Source organism: Sander lucioperca, chromosome 22, assembly GCF_008315115.2.
Source record: "Sander lucioperca isolate FBNREF2018 chromosome 22, SLUC_FBN_1.2, whole genome shotgun sequence".
NCBI lineage: Eukaryota > Metazoa > Chordata > Actinopteri > Perciformes > Percidae > Sander > Sander lucioperca.
The window spans coordinates 26,725,788-26,743,287 of NC_050194.1; the positions used below are offsets into that span (position 1 = coordinate 26,725,788).

Here is a 17,500-nt window from a genome sequence, read left to right on the forward strand (position 1 = left end):
CCGATTAGCCGATTAGCTTTCTTTGTTTCCTTCATTGCAGTAAGAGTCACCTTTTTCGCCAGTCCCTCGCAAGTTTCTCTCTCACTCCAAACTTTCTTTGTGCTGCTCGATTACCGTTTTCGGCTGCGTATTTTACTACCTGCAGTTTGTAATCTGCAGAATAAGATTTTCTTTTCTTTCTCAGTCGTCTTTAGGAGCAGCATATAGTTGTCACAAGCCTAGAGTGCCTCTCGCGGCTGTAGATGGTAATGTTTTCAGCATGAAAAAACATTTAAAAACATGTTAAATTATATATATTTTGATATATAAGTCGCACCTGACTATAAGTCGCAGGACCAGCCAAAGTATGAGTACTATTTTTTTTACGGTACCAAGGCTTTTCTCTGTATCTGGTAGGAGAGCATTTCAGTATAAAGCTCCATTTGATTGGAATAATCTTCCTCTTTTTTTGAGGTCTATTTCTACATTTGGTTTATTCAAGTCGTCACTTTTTTCTTTTCTTAAAACTACATGTTCTTGTAATTAGGGACACCAAGGATATTATATATAAATGGTTTATTTCTTATTTATTTATTTCTTATTTATTTATTTTCTTGAGATGTGATGGCATCCGGTATGTTATATTTTGTGTTAAGGCATATTGATATATTGATATATGACACATTAGTTGTCTAATGCATTTGGTTGATTATTTTGTCAATATACTGTGCTATGTTAATTGTGGGGTCAAGGGTAGGTGAGCGCGGCATTGTTTTGTATATTGCTTGTATTTATGTATTTTTTTTTTTTGTATATGTACTGTATGTCTAATTTTTGTGTTTGTATATATGTGCAGGACCCCCTTGAAAATGAGATGCTACATCTCAAGGGGTTATCCTGAAATAAATTCAATTCAAGTATGAAAAAAAGTGCGACTTATAGTCCGGAAAATACGGTAGTTTGATTTGGCCGTCAGGTGCTGAGCTTAAAATAGTTAGTTTCTTGATTGAAAAGCTGTCTAGATGTCGGAGTTCCTGTAACGATTGAACGCACAAACCCTGGAAGACTTTTCAGATCAGTCAGCACTTTTTATAAACCCTGCAAGAATAAAATGACATATGACCAAAAAATGAATTCAGATGTTCACTATGACAAGATATTAAGACGTTGCATTCAACAAGACCGAAGGTCCTTGCACACTGAGTTCTGTGCGTTTTAATTAATCCGAAGAAACAATACGAAATGGGATGTTGCTGTTCTTCTGCCTCTCTCTCCTTCTGCACCACTTCATCCCTCGCTTCTCATTGTCAACAAAGACATCCACATTGTCAGATCGGATTTCTTTGACCAGACATCACTAACCTACCGGTATGTAGGTTAGGTTAGTGCCGGCAACCATTAGAGAGTCTTTGTCCTTCTTTTCATTCAAAAAGAATGCCAAAAAATGGCTTGTAGAGAGCCAAACTTGTGGGCACTAATGCTTTCTGTGTGCATTTAAATTATGGCTGTCAAAATAACGCGTTCATTTCGATTAATTAATCAGAGAAAAAATAACGCGTTAAAAAAAATAATGCAGATTAATTTATTCCAGCCGTTCTAGCCACCATTGGACTGTAAAATGAAGGAGGGAGACGAGAATGTTCTGCCTGGATCATTAACTGGAACATTTACTTGTAAAAATCTTCTTCCTGCCAACCCTGGCTACCGAAATCTGGAGCCACTGATATGTCTGCTCTTCTCTCTGATGCTCTGAAGACGATACAGGAAACACAAACACCGCTGCACGTGACGCTAGTTAACACTATACTCAACAGCAGCTAACGTTAGCCTACCGCTAGCTAGTTAACACTATACTCGACAGCAGCTAACGTTAGCCTACCGCTAGCTAGTTAACACTATACTCGACAACAGCTAACGTTAGCCTACCGCTAGCTAGTTAACACTATACTCGACAGCAGCTAACGTTAGCCTACCGCTAGCTAGTTAACACTATACTCGACAGCAGCTAACGTTAGCCTACCGCTAGCTAGTTAACACTATACTCGACAGCAGCTAACGTTAGCCTACCGCTAGCTAGTTAACACTATACTCGACAGCAGCTAACGTTAGCCTACCGCTAGCTAGTTAACACTATACTCGACAGCAGCTAACGTTAGCCTACCGCTAGCTAGTTAACACTATACTCGACAGCAGCTAACGTTAGCCTACCGCTAGCTAGTTAACACTATACTCAACAGCAGCTAACGTTAGCCTACTGCTAGCTAGTAGCTGGATTAAACACGGTTAAAATGCTGACAGCTAACGCTGAACGGTGTAAAGTTTGACTGTGTTCAATGAAACTGGTAAACTACAGCTTCGTGGTGCATTTGAAGTTATTGTAAATGTCCTTTTCTCATCTGGTGGTTGTTTTTGTCGTTCAACAGCAATTTACTAGTGAAATAAGTTATTGTTATACATTATTATTAAATCATTTAATTTTGACCATATGGCCTTAGCAATAAACAAGCCGTTCTTTAATGTCACCGACTGTTGTTTAGTACCCTTTGTTTTCTTTTCTTTTTTTACTTTCATAAAAAGTATCGGTTCAGGCACCGTTAATTATGTATGCGATTAATTTTGATTAATTAATCATAGCGTATGTAATTAATTAGATTAGAATAGAATAGATTTAGAATAGATAGATAGAATTTAATCGATTGACAGCCCTAATTTAAACGTTATATAAGTATTTTACATGAATTTTATTTATTAACCACAATGTGTTGTATGTAATTTTATTGTGTGATTGTATACTTGTCATTATTTTTAAAGGCTGCCTGTTTTACATCTGGCTGGGGGACTACCGATGAAAATTTGCACTTTTGAGCTAACTCGGGCACATTTACATTGTTTTAATGTTGATTAATGTCCACTGTCCCCTTTCAAATAAAGAAATAAATCAAATGTGCGTGGTTCGCTGTGGTAACGACGTAGCTACGCTGGCTTTCCAACATGGAAGCATAAAAAAATGGGCATCCATCATTTTGCCTCTCCACAAAGTGGGGAGGCAGTAGCTCAGTCAGTAGGGGAGTTGGGTTGGGAACCGGAGGGTTGCAGGTCCCCATATGGACCAAAGTATGGTGGTGGACTGGTAGCTGGAGAGGAGCCAGTTCACCTCCTGGGCACTGCCAAGGTGCTCTTGTGCAAGGCACCAAACCCCCAACTGCTCGGGGCGCCTTTCCATGTGCAGCTCCCCCCCTCACTCTGAAATCTCTCCATTCAGCCCGGTCTCACGGCAGTAAATGTCAGGTTATTTTTAATCTATTGATACGTGTTCACGGAGACGTTTTTCTCATTTTTTACGTGGTGGCAGCACAAAAATGTGAAGTAATGTATTTCAATGGGAAGCATATTTCGTGGCCACAGCACGAATATGGTAGGGAGTAGTATAAAGAGCTGAAAATCCGCATAGGGACGCTGGTCGGGGTGGAGGATTGGTCAAACATCACAGGACTTTCACCCGGGCGAGCGGGGATCGCGTCCCGCGTGTGGCGCTTTGTTTCCCGGGGATCGTGGCACTTTGTTTCCCGTTGATGGCGTCCCCGCATGTGGCGTTTTGTCCCGTGTGTTACTGTGGCGCGTCCCCTGTCCCCCGTGGCCGTGTCCCGGCGTGTAAGGCGCCCTTTCCCCGTAAGGTTTTTCCTAAACCCAACCTCCGCCATCCCGTTATTGTGGCGCGTCCCCAGCGGGCCGCCTTGCGGCCGCCTCCCAGCTTATGGAGCATCCTTTTCGGTGACATTTACACATAAAAAAAACGAGAAAAACCCCGTGAACACGTATCAATAGATTAAGAATAACGTGACATTTACACGACCAGCTGTGAGACCGGGTTGCTCCATTAGTGCATGTATAGGTGCTGAGCATGTGTGTGTAATTCAGGCCTGTGTGTAATACCAACAGAGTGAAAACATTTATTTATTTTGAATACTCCCGTCGTGCTGGGAGTGACACAACAGACACCTCGAGATCCAATTTGAGCGGCCAGAGCGTCGGGACTGAGACGCATTTCTAGAAATCTGATTGGAATCACATTTCAGACCAAGCTACCACTGTGGTGTGGATCAAATTTTGCAAAAATCACATTTTATGTGTTTTTCTTGCTGTCCAGACTTGCATAAAAAAATCAATTTGTACACTGGATGAATCTGAATCACATTCGTTAGACTTAGTAGGATATATTTTTGTACTTACCATGACTAAATAAATAGTGATAGATATAATAGTGATAGATATAATATCATGTTGGTGTCAGTAGATATAAACAGGAAACAGGGATAGAGAAGAACAGACTGATCTCATGAAATGGCCTATGTATGACACGCCAATTCGTCTGCAATTATTGGCGTGTTATCAAGACGCATAATCGCTTTTTAGTAGGGCTGAACGATTTTTGAAAATAATCTAATTGCGATTTTTTTCCCAAATATTGCGATTCGATTATTTTTTTTAAGCTCTTTGTCTTCTGTATTATTCAACAAAGACAAACAATAAATCATTTTATAGTATGAACAACACACAATTACACACTAGACAGTTAAAAAAGTAAAAATATAGTATATATACACACACACACACACACACACACACAACAGTGTAATTTTTTACAGCGCACAGAGAGGAGCTGCCTCCAGCCCCTCCCCCTCGTGAAGTTGCGTGCTGCCGTGTGCACTTGTTCAGAGAGGCTATCGTTGCGTTAGCTAGTTGCTGGTGTTCTTGTTCAGAGAGGCTATCGTTACGTTAGCTAGTTGCTGGTGTTCTTGTTCAGAGAGGCTATCGTTACGTTAGCTAGTTGCTGGTGTTCTTGTTCAGAGAGGCTATCGTTGCGTTAGCTAGTTGCTGGTGTTCTTGTTCAGAGAGGCTATCGTTACGTTAGCTAGTTGCTGGTGTTCTTGTTCAGAGAGGCTATCGTTACGTTAGCTAGTTGCTGGTGTTCTTGTTCAGAGAGGCTATCGTTACGTTAGCTAGTTGCTGGTGTTCTTGTTCAGAGAGGCTATCGTTGCGTTAGCTAGTTGCTGGTGTTCTTGTTCAGAGAGGCTATCGTTACGTTAGCTAGTTGCTGGTGTTCTTGTTCAGAGAGGCTATCGTTGCGTTAGCTAGTTGCTGGTGTTCTTGTTCAGAGAGGCTATCGTTACGTTAGCTAGTTGCTGGTGTTCTTGTTCAGAGAGGCTATCGTTACGTTAGCTAGTTGCTGGTGTTCTTGTTCAGAGAGGCTATCGTTACGTTAGCTAGTTGCTGGTGTTCTTGTTCAGAGAGGCTACCGTTGCGTTAGCTAGTTGCTGGTGTTCTTGTTCAGAGAGGCTACCGTTACGTTAGCTAGTTGCTGGTGTTCTTGTTCAGAGAGGCTATCGTTACGTTAGCTAGTTGCTGGTGTTCTTGTTCAGAGAGGCTATCGTTACGTTAGCTAGTTGCTGGTGTTCTTGTTCAGAGAGGCTACCGTTGCGTTAGCTAGTTGCTGGTGTTCTTGTTCAGAGAGGCTATCGTTACGTTAGCTAGTTGCTGGTGTTCTTGTTCAGAGAGGCTATCGTTACGTTAGCTAGTTGCTGGTGTTCTTGTTCAGAGAGGCTATCGTTACGTTAGCTAGTTGCTGGTGTTCTTGTTCAGAGAGGCTACCGTTACGTTAGCTAGTTGCTGGTGTTCTTGTTCAGAGAGGCTACCGTTACGTTAGCTAGTTGCTGGTGTTCTTGTTCAGAGAGGCTACCGTTGCGTTAGCTAGTTGCTGGTGTTCTTGTTCAGAGAGGCTATCGTTACGTTAGCTAGTTGCTGGTGTTCTTGTTCAGAGAGGCTATCGTTACGTTAGCTAGTTGCTGGTGTTCTTGTTCAGAGAGGCTATCGTTACGTTAGCTAGTTGCTGGTGTTCTTGTTCAGAGAGGCTATCGTTACGTTAGCTAGTTGCTGGTGTTCTTGTTCAGAGAGGCTATCGTTGCGTTAGCTAGTTGCTGGTGTTCTTGTTCAGAGAGGCTATCGTTACGTTAGCTAGTTGCTGGTGTTCTTGTTCAGAGAGGCTATCGTTACGTTAGCTAGTTGCTGGTGTTCTTGTTCAGAGAGGCTACCGTTACGTTAGCATGTTGCTGGTGTTCTTGTTCAGAGAGGCTATCGTTGCGTTAGCTAGTTGCTGGTGTTCTTGTTCAGAGAGGCTATCGTTACGTTAGCTAGTTGCTGGTGTTCTTGTTCAGAGAGGCTATCGTTACGTTAGCTAGTTGCTGGTGTTCTTGTTCAGAGAGGCTATCGTTACGTTAGCTAGTTGCTGGTGTTCTTGTTCAGAGAGGCTACCGTTGCGTTAGCTAGTTGCTGGTGTTCTTGTTCAGAGAGGCTACCGTTACGTTAGCTAGTTGCTGGTGTTCTTGTTCAGAGAGGCTATCGTTACGTTAGCTAGTTGCTGGTGTTCTTGTTCAGAGAGGCTATCGTTACGTTAGCTAGTTGCTGGTGTTCTTGTTCAGAGAGGCTACCGTTGCGTTAGCTAGTTGCTGGTGTTCTTGTTCAGAGAGGCTATCGTTACGTTAGCTAGTTGCTGGTGTTCTTGTTCAGAGAGGCTATCGTTACGTTAGCTAGTTGCTGGTGTTCTTGTTCAGAGAGGCTATCGTTACGTTAGCTAGTTGCTGGTGTTCTTGTTCAGAGAGGCTATCGTTACGTTAGCTAGTTGCTGGTGTTCTTGTTCAGAGAGGCTACCGTTGCGTTAGCTAGTTGCTGGTGTTCTTGTTCAGAGAGGCTACCGTTGCGTTAGCTAGTTGCTGGTGTTCTTGTTCAGAGAGGCTATCGTTACGTTAGCTAGTTGCTGGTGTTCTTGTTCAGAGAGGCTATCGTTGCGTTAGCTAGTTGCTGGTGTTCTTGTTCAGAGAGGCTATCGTTACGTTAGCTAGTTGCTGGTGTTCTTGTTCAGAGAGGCTATCGTTACGTTAGCTAGTTGCTGGTGTTCTTGTTCAGAGAGGCTATCGTTGCGTTAGCTAGTTGCTGGTGTTCTTGTTCAGAGAGGCTATCGTTACGTTAGCTAGTTGCTGGTGTTCTTGTTCAGAGAGGCTATCGTTACGTTAGCTAGTTGCTGGTGTTCTTGTTCAGAGAGGCTACCGTTACGTTAGCATGTTGCTGGTGTTCTTGTTCAGAGAGGCTATCGTTACGTTAGCTAGTTGCTTGGTGTTCTTGTCGTGGGATTAACTGTACTAATAAAACTGTTGAAACACCGCGGCCACGCTGCTGTGAAAGCTCCCCGAACGTCATTTATCAGTCTGGTTGTTACCCCTCTCAGTGGCAGCTCCTCCACTCATATCTTTATAACGGAGCTAACCGCTAACCGGAGCTAACCGCTAATCAGAGCTAATCGTTGCCAACCGAGCCTTGAGTTCTGCGTGTCTGTATCCATTAACTTCACGTATGGACTCGAACCAGAATAAAACCCTTCATTTTATTAAAATGTCTGTAAAAGTTTTAAACTACAACTCAGAGTTGTTTGAATGACAGAAATCAGCTCAAGGTACGACGTAACGTTAGCGTGCTAGTTGATGCTTTCTCTGCGGAGTGCAGACTGATTGCGAGCCATGTGACCAAATCACAGCCTTTGCGATTAGGAAATCGCGTTTTAACATATCGCGATATTATCGCAAATGCAATTAATTGTTCAGCCCTACTTTTTAGCGTGTTTGTCAACGCCGTTTTGCCTCCATTGACTTAAATTACCTTGGGGGGGGGGGGAGGATCGGTCAAACACAGGACTTTCACCCAGGAGACTGGGGATCGTGTCCCGCGTGTCACGTTTCCTAAACCCAACCGTAGCTTTCTTCTCCCGATGACGTGTATGTTTACGTCCGCTGTATACAGCGTAGACATACACACGGATAGCTTAAAAATGCGTACAGATAACACGCCACTTGGCTTAAGAATGTGGGCGTGTATGTTTACGCAAAGTCGTGATATCACGTTGGAGAAAAAGGTGGTAGCTACGCAACAAAAGTCTCCATCCAAAATGTTTCCGTACATTTTCTCTGCTTGTTTATGTCAGTAATTAGCAGTTACTTCTCTGTTACATGCATAACATCTCCATGATCCTTTTACAACAAAGACTTCATATATATTTGGAATATTCCCATTGCTGTCCCAGGCTCTTTGAGTTCATTATCCTGAGAGGCATGTTTGGGGCTTTGAGGGGTTCGTTGGAGAAGACAATAGAGGCTTATTTTGGACCTAATTATGTCCGTTTGCTTTTGTGTGTGGCTGAAAATGCATCAAATAGAAACATGCTGGAGTGGGCTGTTGGCGTGCTGCATAGATGTCTCTTAATTGTCTCTCTTTGTCCCTGTCTCATTAGCAGCAGCGAACTCTGCGACACGTAATCCAATGAGAGCAGTGAACAAATTGTATAATTGCAGCCTGTGAGCCATGTACCAATTGTTTAATTGACGGTTGCTCTGCCTGTTGCATTCCCCTGTCTTTGGTTTCTCTGGAGACCTTTGACACACAAACAAATGAAATCATTTGCTATTGATGTTAATGTATAGTGTTTTCATTATGTCTTCTCTGTGTTTTCTGCAGCTGGCTACGTGGGACTCTGTTCACGGCCTGAACGGCAGTCTGAAGGAGAGTCGCATAGAGAACGGCATGCAGGGGGTGACGGTCAAAGTGGTCACTTTACTGGTAGGTAACACCTGTGGAAAAGCAGATATTAAAATTAGGGATGCACCGAATCCTCGTCCCATCCTCAGTCCATGAACACAGTAAACTCATTAATGGAGTAAACAGTGACTGTCCTTCCTTTGCCGTACCTGAAGTTGCTGCATTCTGGCTGCTGTCTGTAGATTCCTTCATCACAACTCGTATTCTTCCGGATGTTTCCTACCAGATGTTGTAACAGCGGTGAATTCGGTATTGATGACGCGAAAAATACTAACGGTAACTCCACTGAAATTATTTGAAACTAAAGTAACGAGCCAATTTGGTAAAATGTAATGAGTAGAAAGTACCGATATTCGTGTTAAAATGTAAGGAGTAAAAGTAAAAAGTCGGCACAAAAATAAATAGTAAAGTATAGTAAAAATATCTGAAAAATCTACTTGAGTACAGTAACAAAGTATGTGTACTTCATTACTTCCCATCTCTGCTCCCCGCAAGTAAACATGAACGTGACTGTCTTTATAATCTATCTTTTTAATAAACTATCTGTACACTTACATCGTTGTAAATGCTTCGGTTCACATTTAGGGATCTAATTATGCTAACGTTAAAGTGTGGTGATATTTCGAGCCTTTTTAGTGGTATTAAATAGCGATTTAATTTGAGTGTCCCCATGCTCCGAATACTAGCATTTCAAGCTAACCAGCGGTCCGCGGTAGCCTCGTTAAAGCTCCAAACTCATTGGAAATGCATGAAATCATACCAGCTGTTTTAATCAACATTTATTCACTAGATCTTATCATGGTTTATATGTATTTCTTTTAATGTTATTATTTCGGTCTATTTCGGCCAGGGGAGCTGGATTGCTTTGTTGTTCATTGATATTTTTAAAACTATGAATGTCTATCTGACGGACCCCCACGTCGAAAAACAAGCAGCAGCAGCAGCAGCAGCAGCGCAGAGACGCAGGTGTAACCGAGCGAGACTAACACCTTCACCCTGCCGTCGGTCCATGCAGCTGCAAGACTTCCAGCTGCCAGCTCTGACACTACACTGGAACTCCTACACACACACACACACACACACACACACACACACACACACACACACACACACACACACACAGACACACACACACACACACACACACACACACACACACACACACACACACACACACACAGACACAGACACAGACAGAGACACACACACACACACACACACACACACACACACAGACACACACACACAAAGACACACACACACACACACACACACACACACACACACACACACACAAAGACACACACACACACACACACACACACACACACACACAAAGACACACACACACACACACACACACACACACACACACACACACACACAGACACAGACACAGACAGAGACACACACACACACACACACACACACACAGACACACACACACACACACACACACACACACAGACACAGACACAGACAGAGACACACACACACACACACACACACAGACACACACACACACACACACACACACAGACCGACATAGACAGAGACACACACACACACACACACACACACACACACACACACACACACACACACACACACACACACACACACACACACACACACACATATACACACACACACACACACACAGACAGAGACACACACACACACATACACACACACACACACACACACACAGACACACACACCTCCCTTTCTGCCCTAACCACCATTTCTACACATTTGAAAAGGCGACGATTATGTAACAAACCTCTGCACACTGTTATATCTTCTGGTCAAACATGTTAAATTAATTTATGTTTAAATTTAAGTTTCTCTCTCTCTCTCTCTCTCTCTCTCTCTCTCTCTCTCTCTCTCTGTCTCTGTCTCTATGTCCCTCTCTCTCTCTCTCTCTCGCTCTCTCTCTCTCTGCAGGAGGATCCTTTCGTCATGGTGGCAGAGAACATCTTGGGGCAGCCAAAGAGATATAAAGGATTCTCCATCGACGTCCTGGACGCCCTCGCCAAAATCCTGGGCTTCAAATATGAGATCTACCAGGTAGGACTGATCAGATGTCACATTCACACAGTTCACAAGAGTAAAAAACTCTGTCCAGCTTTAGATTTAACACCTTAACCACTTTTTGGATGCTTTCATATCACACTTTAGGCTTTAACCATCTTCCCCCGTAGTTTCTGAGACATTCCTGTTAACAGACTTTGTTAAACTTTGCATAGAGTACTTACTACTTACTACTACTTTCACGTAATTTTTAAGGCTAAATAGATTTCTGTGTTGTTCCCTTGAAGCCTTTACACACCGTGCGATCATTCAGTGTGTGTGTGTGTGTGTGTCGCAGTGTGTGAGATTGGTCGAAGAAATCTGGCGTGTGTCACTTTTGAGGCATCAGATTGTGCAATCAATGTTTGGTGAACACAATTTAAAAATAAGATAAGATAAGACATACTATATTGTTCCGGAAGGGAAATTTGTTTTGTCCGTTCTGCAGCTTTACAAAGACAACCCAAAATACAGAAAACACACATCTCTCAACACATACTCTCATATACATTAGACAGGTACCTATATAGTAATACTCTCATATACATTAGACAGGTACCTATATAGTAATACTCTCATATACATTAGACAGGTACCTATATAGTAATACTCTCATATACATTATGGCGCTTTTCCATCACATGGTACCAGCTCGACTCGCCTCGACTCTACTCGCCTTTTTTGGTTTTCCATTACGAAAAAAAGTCCCTGGTACCTGCTAACAGGTACTTCTTTTAGTACCTCCACAGTCGAGGTTCCCAGCGAGCTGAGGCGAGCCGAAAAGGTGACGTGAAAGCGACAGACGGGGGTGTCCTGAACAAACCCGCTATTTTTAAACAGTTTAGCCAGCTGTGTATTTTTTTTTTGCTGCCTCCAGCTTCTTCTGAAACTAAATGTGTCTTCTGGCAACAACACATCTTCCACGTTCTGTGTGTGTACGTTAGGTCACGGCAGTTTACTGCGGCGCCGCTTGTTGTACAGTTCTGCGGAGGCTCCAGGCAGAGCTTTCACCGTAGCCTACGTACACACACACATGCTGGCTCGACGCACACACCAGCTGACAAATGTATACATCAGGCCACATATTACACAGGCTACGGAGAAAGCTCAGCGTGGAGCCTCCACAGAACTGTAAAACAAGCTCAAGTGGCCTGATGTTTATACTTGTGCGCTGGTGTGTGCGTCGAGCCGGCAAGACGACCAGCCACGCTGAGGCGGTACTAAAATATGCAATGGAAAACGGACGCACAGTGTGCCGAGTCGAGTCGAGGCGAGTAGAGTCGAGGCGGGTCGAGCAGGTACCATGTAATGGAAAAACGCCATTAGACAGGTCCCTATATAATAAGCACATTAACTCCTCCTTTCATTGAAATGTTGTAATTGACCAACCCTGTCGGCTGCATTCTCCGCAATAAGTGTAGCACAGCCCTTGCACATTAAGATATTGCACAACTCATATATTGCCCATATATATATATATTTATATGTATATATTGTCGTACAGTTAAAGGTACAGTGTTAGTTAAAGAACACAACAGGATGTCACACAAATTAGCCAATTAAGTGACATCCCCCGGCTGCAAAACCCCTGCGGTTTGTCATGTCTGAACTTACCTTAGTCTGTCAAACACTTTCACTTTCACTTTCACACAGGAGACCGAGCTTTGTGTCCTGATTGGGATATACAGTTTGTCTGCTTACAATGTCACGTTGGCCAGTTTGTTCATGCTGTATTGTGATCGGGTTTGTCGGCGGGGGTCGAAGCAGCAGTCCCACTGTGAGAATTGGTTTTCTCACACTAGTCTTTGGTGTCTCATTGAAACAGAATCACATCTGGTACAGACATCTTGAGGCATGTTGAAGCTATCGAGTATCGGCTGAATAACTTCAGCTTTCACTGGATTTTCTCATGGGTTAAGCCTCTGAAATATGGAGAGTTTTTATTTTTTTTAAATAAAGTCCTGAACTTGTGATATGAACTCACTAGCAAGGTTTCCGCGGGGTCTTAAAAGGTCTAAAAAAAGTCTAAAATTCGCGAAAATATTGTGTTCTAGGTCCTAAATAATTTTAAACAAGTCTTAAATTTCCCTATGTCCATGTAACGCTACCTCTAATGCTCACTGAAATGTTAGTTTTTTTATTCTGGGTTGTTGTAGTTCTTCCTTTCACTAGTCCCACATATAATTCGCTGTATATGTACAGATTATAATTTCTCTGTCGCTTTTATTCAATTTAAATAATTTTATAGTACTGTTGTGACTCTGCATTTCGGTGTACTTTTATGTCATGATATAGGTCTTAAATTTCATTCATAAAGGTCTTAAAAAGATCTTAAAAAACCTTAAATTTGACTTGTTGAAACCTGCAGAAACCCTGACTAACATGTATGACTTTCCTCCAGGTGGCAGACAGTAAATACGGATCTCAACTTCCCAACGGCTCGTGGAACGGCATGATTGGGGATCTCATCAACAAGGTAAAACTCAAGTTTACTTGTTAATTACTTCAAACTAATTCCCAGTAAATACTAAATGATCACACCCGAATGCAACTGGGTCTACTAAACGAGATAAAGGATCACATGGTTCAATAGAAAACGACTGTTTAAGCTCGTAACGTTTGGGTGTTTGCTGTTTTAAGCCCCCAACATTGTCTTCCAGGCAGCGCTGTCTGGAAGGTACTAGGATTAGGCAATGGTTAGGGTTAAGGTTAGGGTTAGGTGCCTTGAAGTCGACGTTGGGAGCTTAAAACACCATCGATGCTAACGTTTAACTCACTCTGATATATTCAGTCGCGTCATATTTTGGTGCCTTCTGGGCACCGTACACTCTCTCTGAGTAACCCAAATCAGAACATGAATACTTATTGATCGGCTAGTCTGGATCAACGGAAGTACATCCTTTTTCTTCGGGAAACAACAACAAACTTCGAGCTAGCGGGGCGCCCGGATAGCTCAGTTGGTAGAGCAGGCACCCATGTTTAGAGGTTCACTCCTCGACGCAGCGGGCCCGGGTTCGACTCTGACCTGCGGCCCTTTGCTGCACGTCATTCCCCCCTCTCTCTCCCCTGTCATGTATTCAGCTGTCCTGTAAAAATAAAGGCAGAAAAAGCCCCAAAAAATAATCGTTACAAAATAAAAAAATAAAAATTCAAGCTAGCTACATGCTGAAAATATTAAATTTTGAAGAAAGTTTTGATGTTGCAACAAGTCACCAAGCTCGGTTCTTTCAGGGAATGATTGTAAAGATTTAATAAGAATAATTTTAGGTCATTTCCTCTCTAACTGGGAGGTTTTGGGACTGATTGGTGGGATTGATGTGGACGAAGTACACACAGAGATCCACTGGTAAGAGATAATGAGGTTTAACCATGTATCAGCTCATTTAAATAGCTCACGGTACTGTATAGTGTCAACAGTTAACTTGATTTAATATTGGATGTGGAGTTTTCTGTTGCGGGGTGCAAATGTTCCTCCAGAACCAGTTCCTTCCTGAGACTATTTAGCAGAGCCACCGTCACTGCGTCCGGAGCTTAGCGCCGCCCAAGAAAGAAATGCAACCAACCTAACTATATCTTACCTACTCGTCTGCCTCTCACTCCTCCTCCAGAGAGCCGACCTGGCGGTGTCGGCCATCACCATCACACCGGAGCGGGAGAACGTGGTCGACTTCAGCAAGCGCTACCTGGACTACAGCGTTGGCATCCTGCTGCGAAAACCCGAAGAAAAGATCAACATCTTCTCTCTGTTCGCGCCCTTCGACCTGGCCGTTTGGGCCTGTATCGCCGCGGCCATTCCCGTGGTCGGAGTGCTCATCTTCCTGCTCAACAGGCTGCAGGCGCTGCGCTCCTCCGCTACCCAGAATGCACCGCCAGGACAGCCCTCCAATGGCGGCGTGGGCTCGGGCTCTCTGAACAGCGCCATCTGGATTGTTTACGGAGCGTTCGTGCATCAAGGTGAGAGAAAAAGATGGTAAACGCACATTACAACGGTGAAGAACGAGATGTGTTCATCATTAGTAAAATACAGAACCTGTCCCTGTTTAAAGTCACTGTAAAGTCTAGGTCACACCAGCATTTAAAATGGAAAAGTATATTATAATTAGGGCTGTCACGATACTCCAAATCCACGATTCGATTTAACAATAGTTATAGGTTTTTTACAAAATGTGCAATTAAATGCACCATAGATTTACAATCCGTTCTCACTCCGAACTCGTAAAATACGGATGTTTGGACAGTGGCTGTCAGCGTCTGAAGCGACGAAAAAAGCGCCCTTCAGCGTGTTTGCAGAACGTACCGGGGAGAGCAGCAGCTACACGGGGTTTAGAGAGGAGTATTTAAGAGGGAAATTCTGCGTAGGGAGGTTGGTTTGGGGGGAGCAAATGTGTTTTAGAGAGATGAGACGTCCTTTCCTCTGCAGCGTCACGTGAGTTCGTCAGCTGTTTGGGCGGAGTTAGCGACTCCTTCAGCTGCTACGGCTTCCAGGAAGCGAAATTACGAATCCTACTACGGCCACGCCAAGACCCGCCCTTCAATAGCAGCTCGATTGGTTGGGGTTGGGCATTGACCTCGAGTGGTTAAGGTAAGGATAGCCGATTGGGCGGGGGATAGGACCTGTACAAATCGGATGACGATACCCAAGGGGGTCAGCTTCTCCTCGGACCGCGAACCTCCTATGGCGCCATTTTGATGCTACCAAGCCATCACCTCCCGTTAGCATCCCATTGACTGCCATTCATTCTGACGTCACTTTGACAGAGAATAACTTTACATCTGAAGAGTTTAAAGACTCTATTTGTCCATTGTTTATTTCTAAAGAAACACGACAATGTATAAAAGGCTCCATTACCTTGTAGCTCACGTTATGGCTCCGTAGCAGACGTTTTTATAAAAATAGGCTAACGATTGGGTCATAACCACGAGACTTACTGTCTCATAGTAGAGGAATTACCGTATAGTACAGGAGAAGCTCTCAGGCAGTTTGGACTTCCATTAGCTGTTTAAGTTTAATTACTAATGTTAACTATCATTTTAGTGATCAATAATTAGCCTGTGTCTATGTTATCTCCTTACATATACCTACGCTCTCCGTCTCTGCTAGATTGGGAATGATTGAGATTTCTCTTGGCACAGCTACCAGAAGACTTCCAACTTTCAGACAGGTTGCTCACGTCACATCTACGTCTTCAAGCTCAGTTGGAGGCTGCTCAGTAACGCTCAGACATCACCGGGAAAGAGACTTCACTGGTCTCCGTCCAGAGACATGGGATCTGTTGGTCCATTCTTAAATACAGTCTATGACGATACCTTGCGTAAGCATGGACGCCTGGCCAATAGTAGTGTGTGACTGCTATTGAAGGGCGGGTCTTGGCGATTGAGGAAGGGAGGCAAGCGGGTTAGGGTTAGGCAACCGTGCCTCACGGGAGAGACGCGAGTAAATCACGGGAGGAGAGAGGCAACGAGCAAATGTGTTTTACAGGGATAAGACGCCCTTTCCTCTGAAGCGTCGGCTGTTTGGGCGGAGTTAGCAACTCCTTCAGCTGCACGGCTTCCAGGAAGGCTGCTCTCTGTATCCTCAGTGATCCCTCCTCCCTCCACGGTCCTCAGGGCCTCAGACCTCTCAGTCCACAGGTTGGATTCCTGTAGCAGTCATGTGTCTCATTATGCTGCTGAGAAACTGAGCAGGGAATCACTCTGGCTACAAACATCAGCTGGAAGTCAAGTGAAAAAAAGCAAAAAACGAGCAACTGTTTGAAATGTTCTCACAGTATCGCAGCTCAGCTGTTTGGCTGAAATCAATCAACAGCAGAAGGAAGATTATCTGCCATGTAAATAAGGCTTTCAGTTTGATTTTGTGGAGCTTTAATTTCGGAGCTGTTGCACGGATTACACGGCAACAAAAAGGGGAAACAATGGTCACGGGAGGATTTGTAGCGCCTAAAATATTTAGCACAGAAGCAGAAACAAAGCCATACAACTTTAAAGTGCTTAAATGAATTACAGAGAGCACAGAGCTCCAGGAAACGTCACTGTGAAGAAATGGACGCAGGTTTCTGTGTGTGGGAAGCTGTGAGGATCCATGTGTGCCGTAGATGTCAGGATCAAACATAACAGTGCATGAAAGGTGCTTTTACATGAGGTGAATTAGCCTCATTTCTAAAGAAAAATCCCTGCATACATTCTGCAATCAATCAACCAATCAACATTCATGAATACAGCCCTTTCAGGGTTGCCCCCAGGAAAGTTGTTTAGTTCGGTGGAAAGTAGCTTTTTCCGACGAGGGCCCGGCAGGGAACAGTCACAGACTGATGGCAGCATTAATGAAGAGCCCAGTAGCTTCTGTGATGACAGAATCATGGACATAATTACGAAATTAAAGGAGAATTCCGGTTCATTTCAACCCGTAGCTCTGTTGTGTGTAAATTACTACTGTCAGTAGAGAGAAAAACTAAACCAATCAGGCTGCCTACACCGTGTTATCCTCCTGCTAGAGTTAGCACCAACAGGCTTAAACAGGGCAAGTTTTAAACATGTTTTAAAGTTCCCATATTATGAAAAAATCACTTTTTCTGGGATTTGGGGAGTTATGTTGTGTCTCTGGTGCTTCCACACGCATACAAACTTTGATAAAAATCCATCCATGCTGTTTAGAGTGAGATACGGTTTCTGAATGTGTCCTGCCTTCAGTCTCTGGGTGAGCTGGTCAAAATCTGCACGGCTTGTGACGTCACAAGCCGAAACGAGCAGGCTAACTGCAACCATTAGCTCGTAGCGTTAGCATGCTAACGCTATGGCTAACGCTAGCATG

The 17,500-nt window shown here is 43.6% G+C and overlaps 1 protein-coding gene across 3 annotated transcripts in view; it reads left to right on the forward strand.

Annotated features, from left to right (window-relative positions):
• grid1b (glutamate receptor, ionotropic, delta 1b) overlaps positions 1-17,500 on the forward strand; it is a 669,588-nt gene that overhangs the window by 584,320 nt on the left and 67,768 nt on the right. For all 3 annotated transcript variants that reach the window (XM_031314943.2, XM_035997526.1, XM_035997527.1), the window contains exons 9-12: positions 8,539-8,640; positions 10,567-10,689; positions 13,094-13,168; positions 14,301-14,646. In XM_031314943.2, coding sequence (XP_031170803.2) covers positions 8,539-8,640; positions 10,567-10,689; positions 13,094-13,168; positions 14,301-14,646 — 646 coding nt within the window. The remainder of the gene's footprint in view (positions 1-8,538; positions 8,641-10,566; positions 10,690-13,093; positions 13,169-14,300; positions 14,647-17,500) is intronic.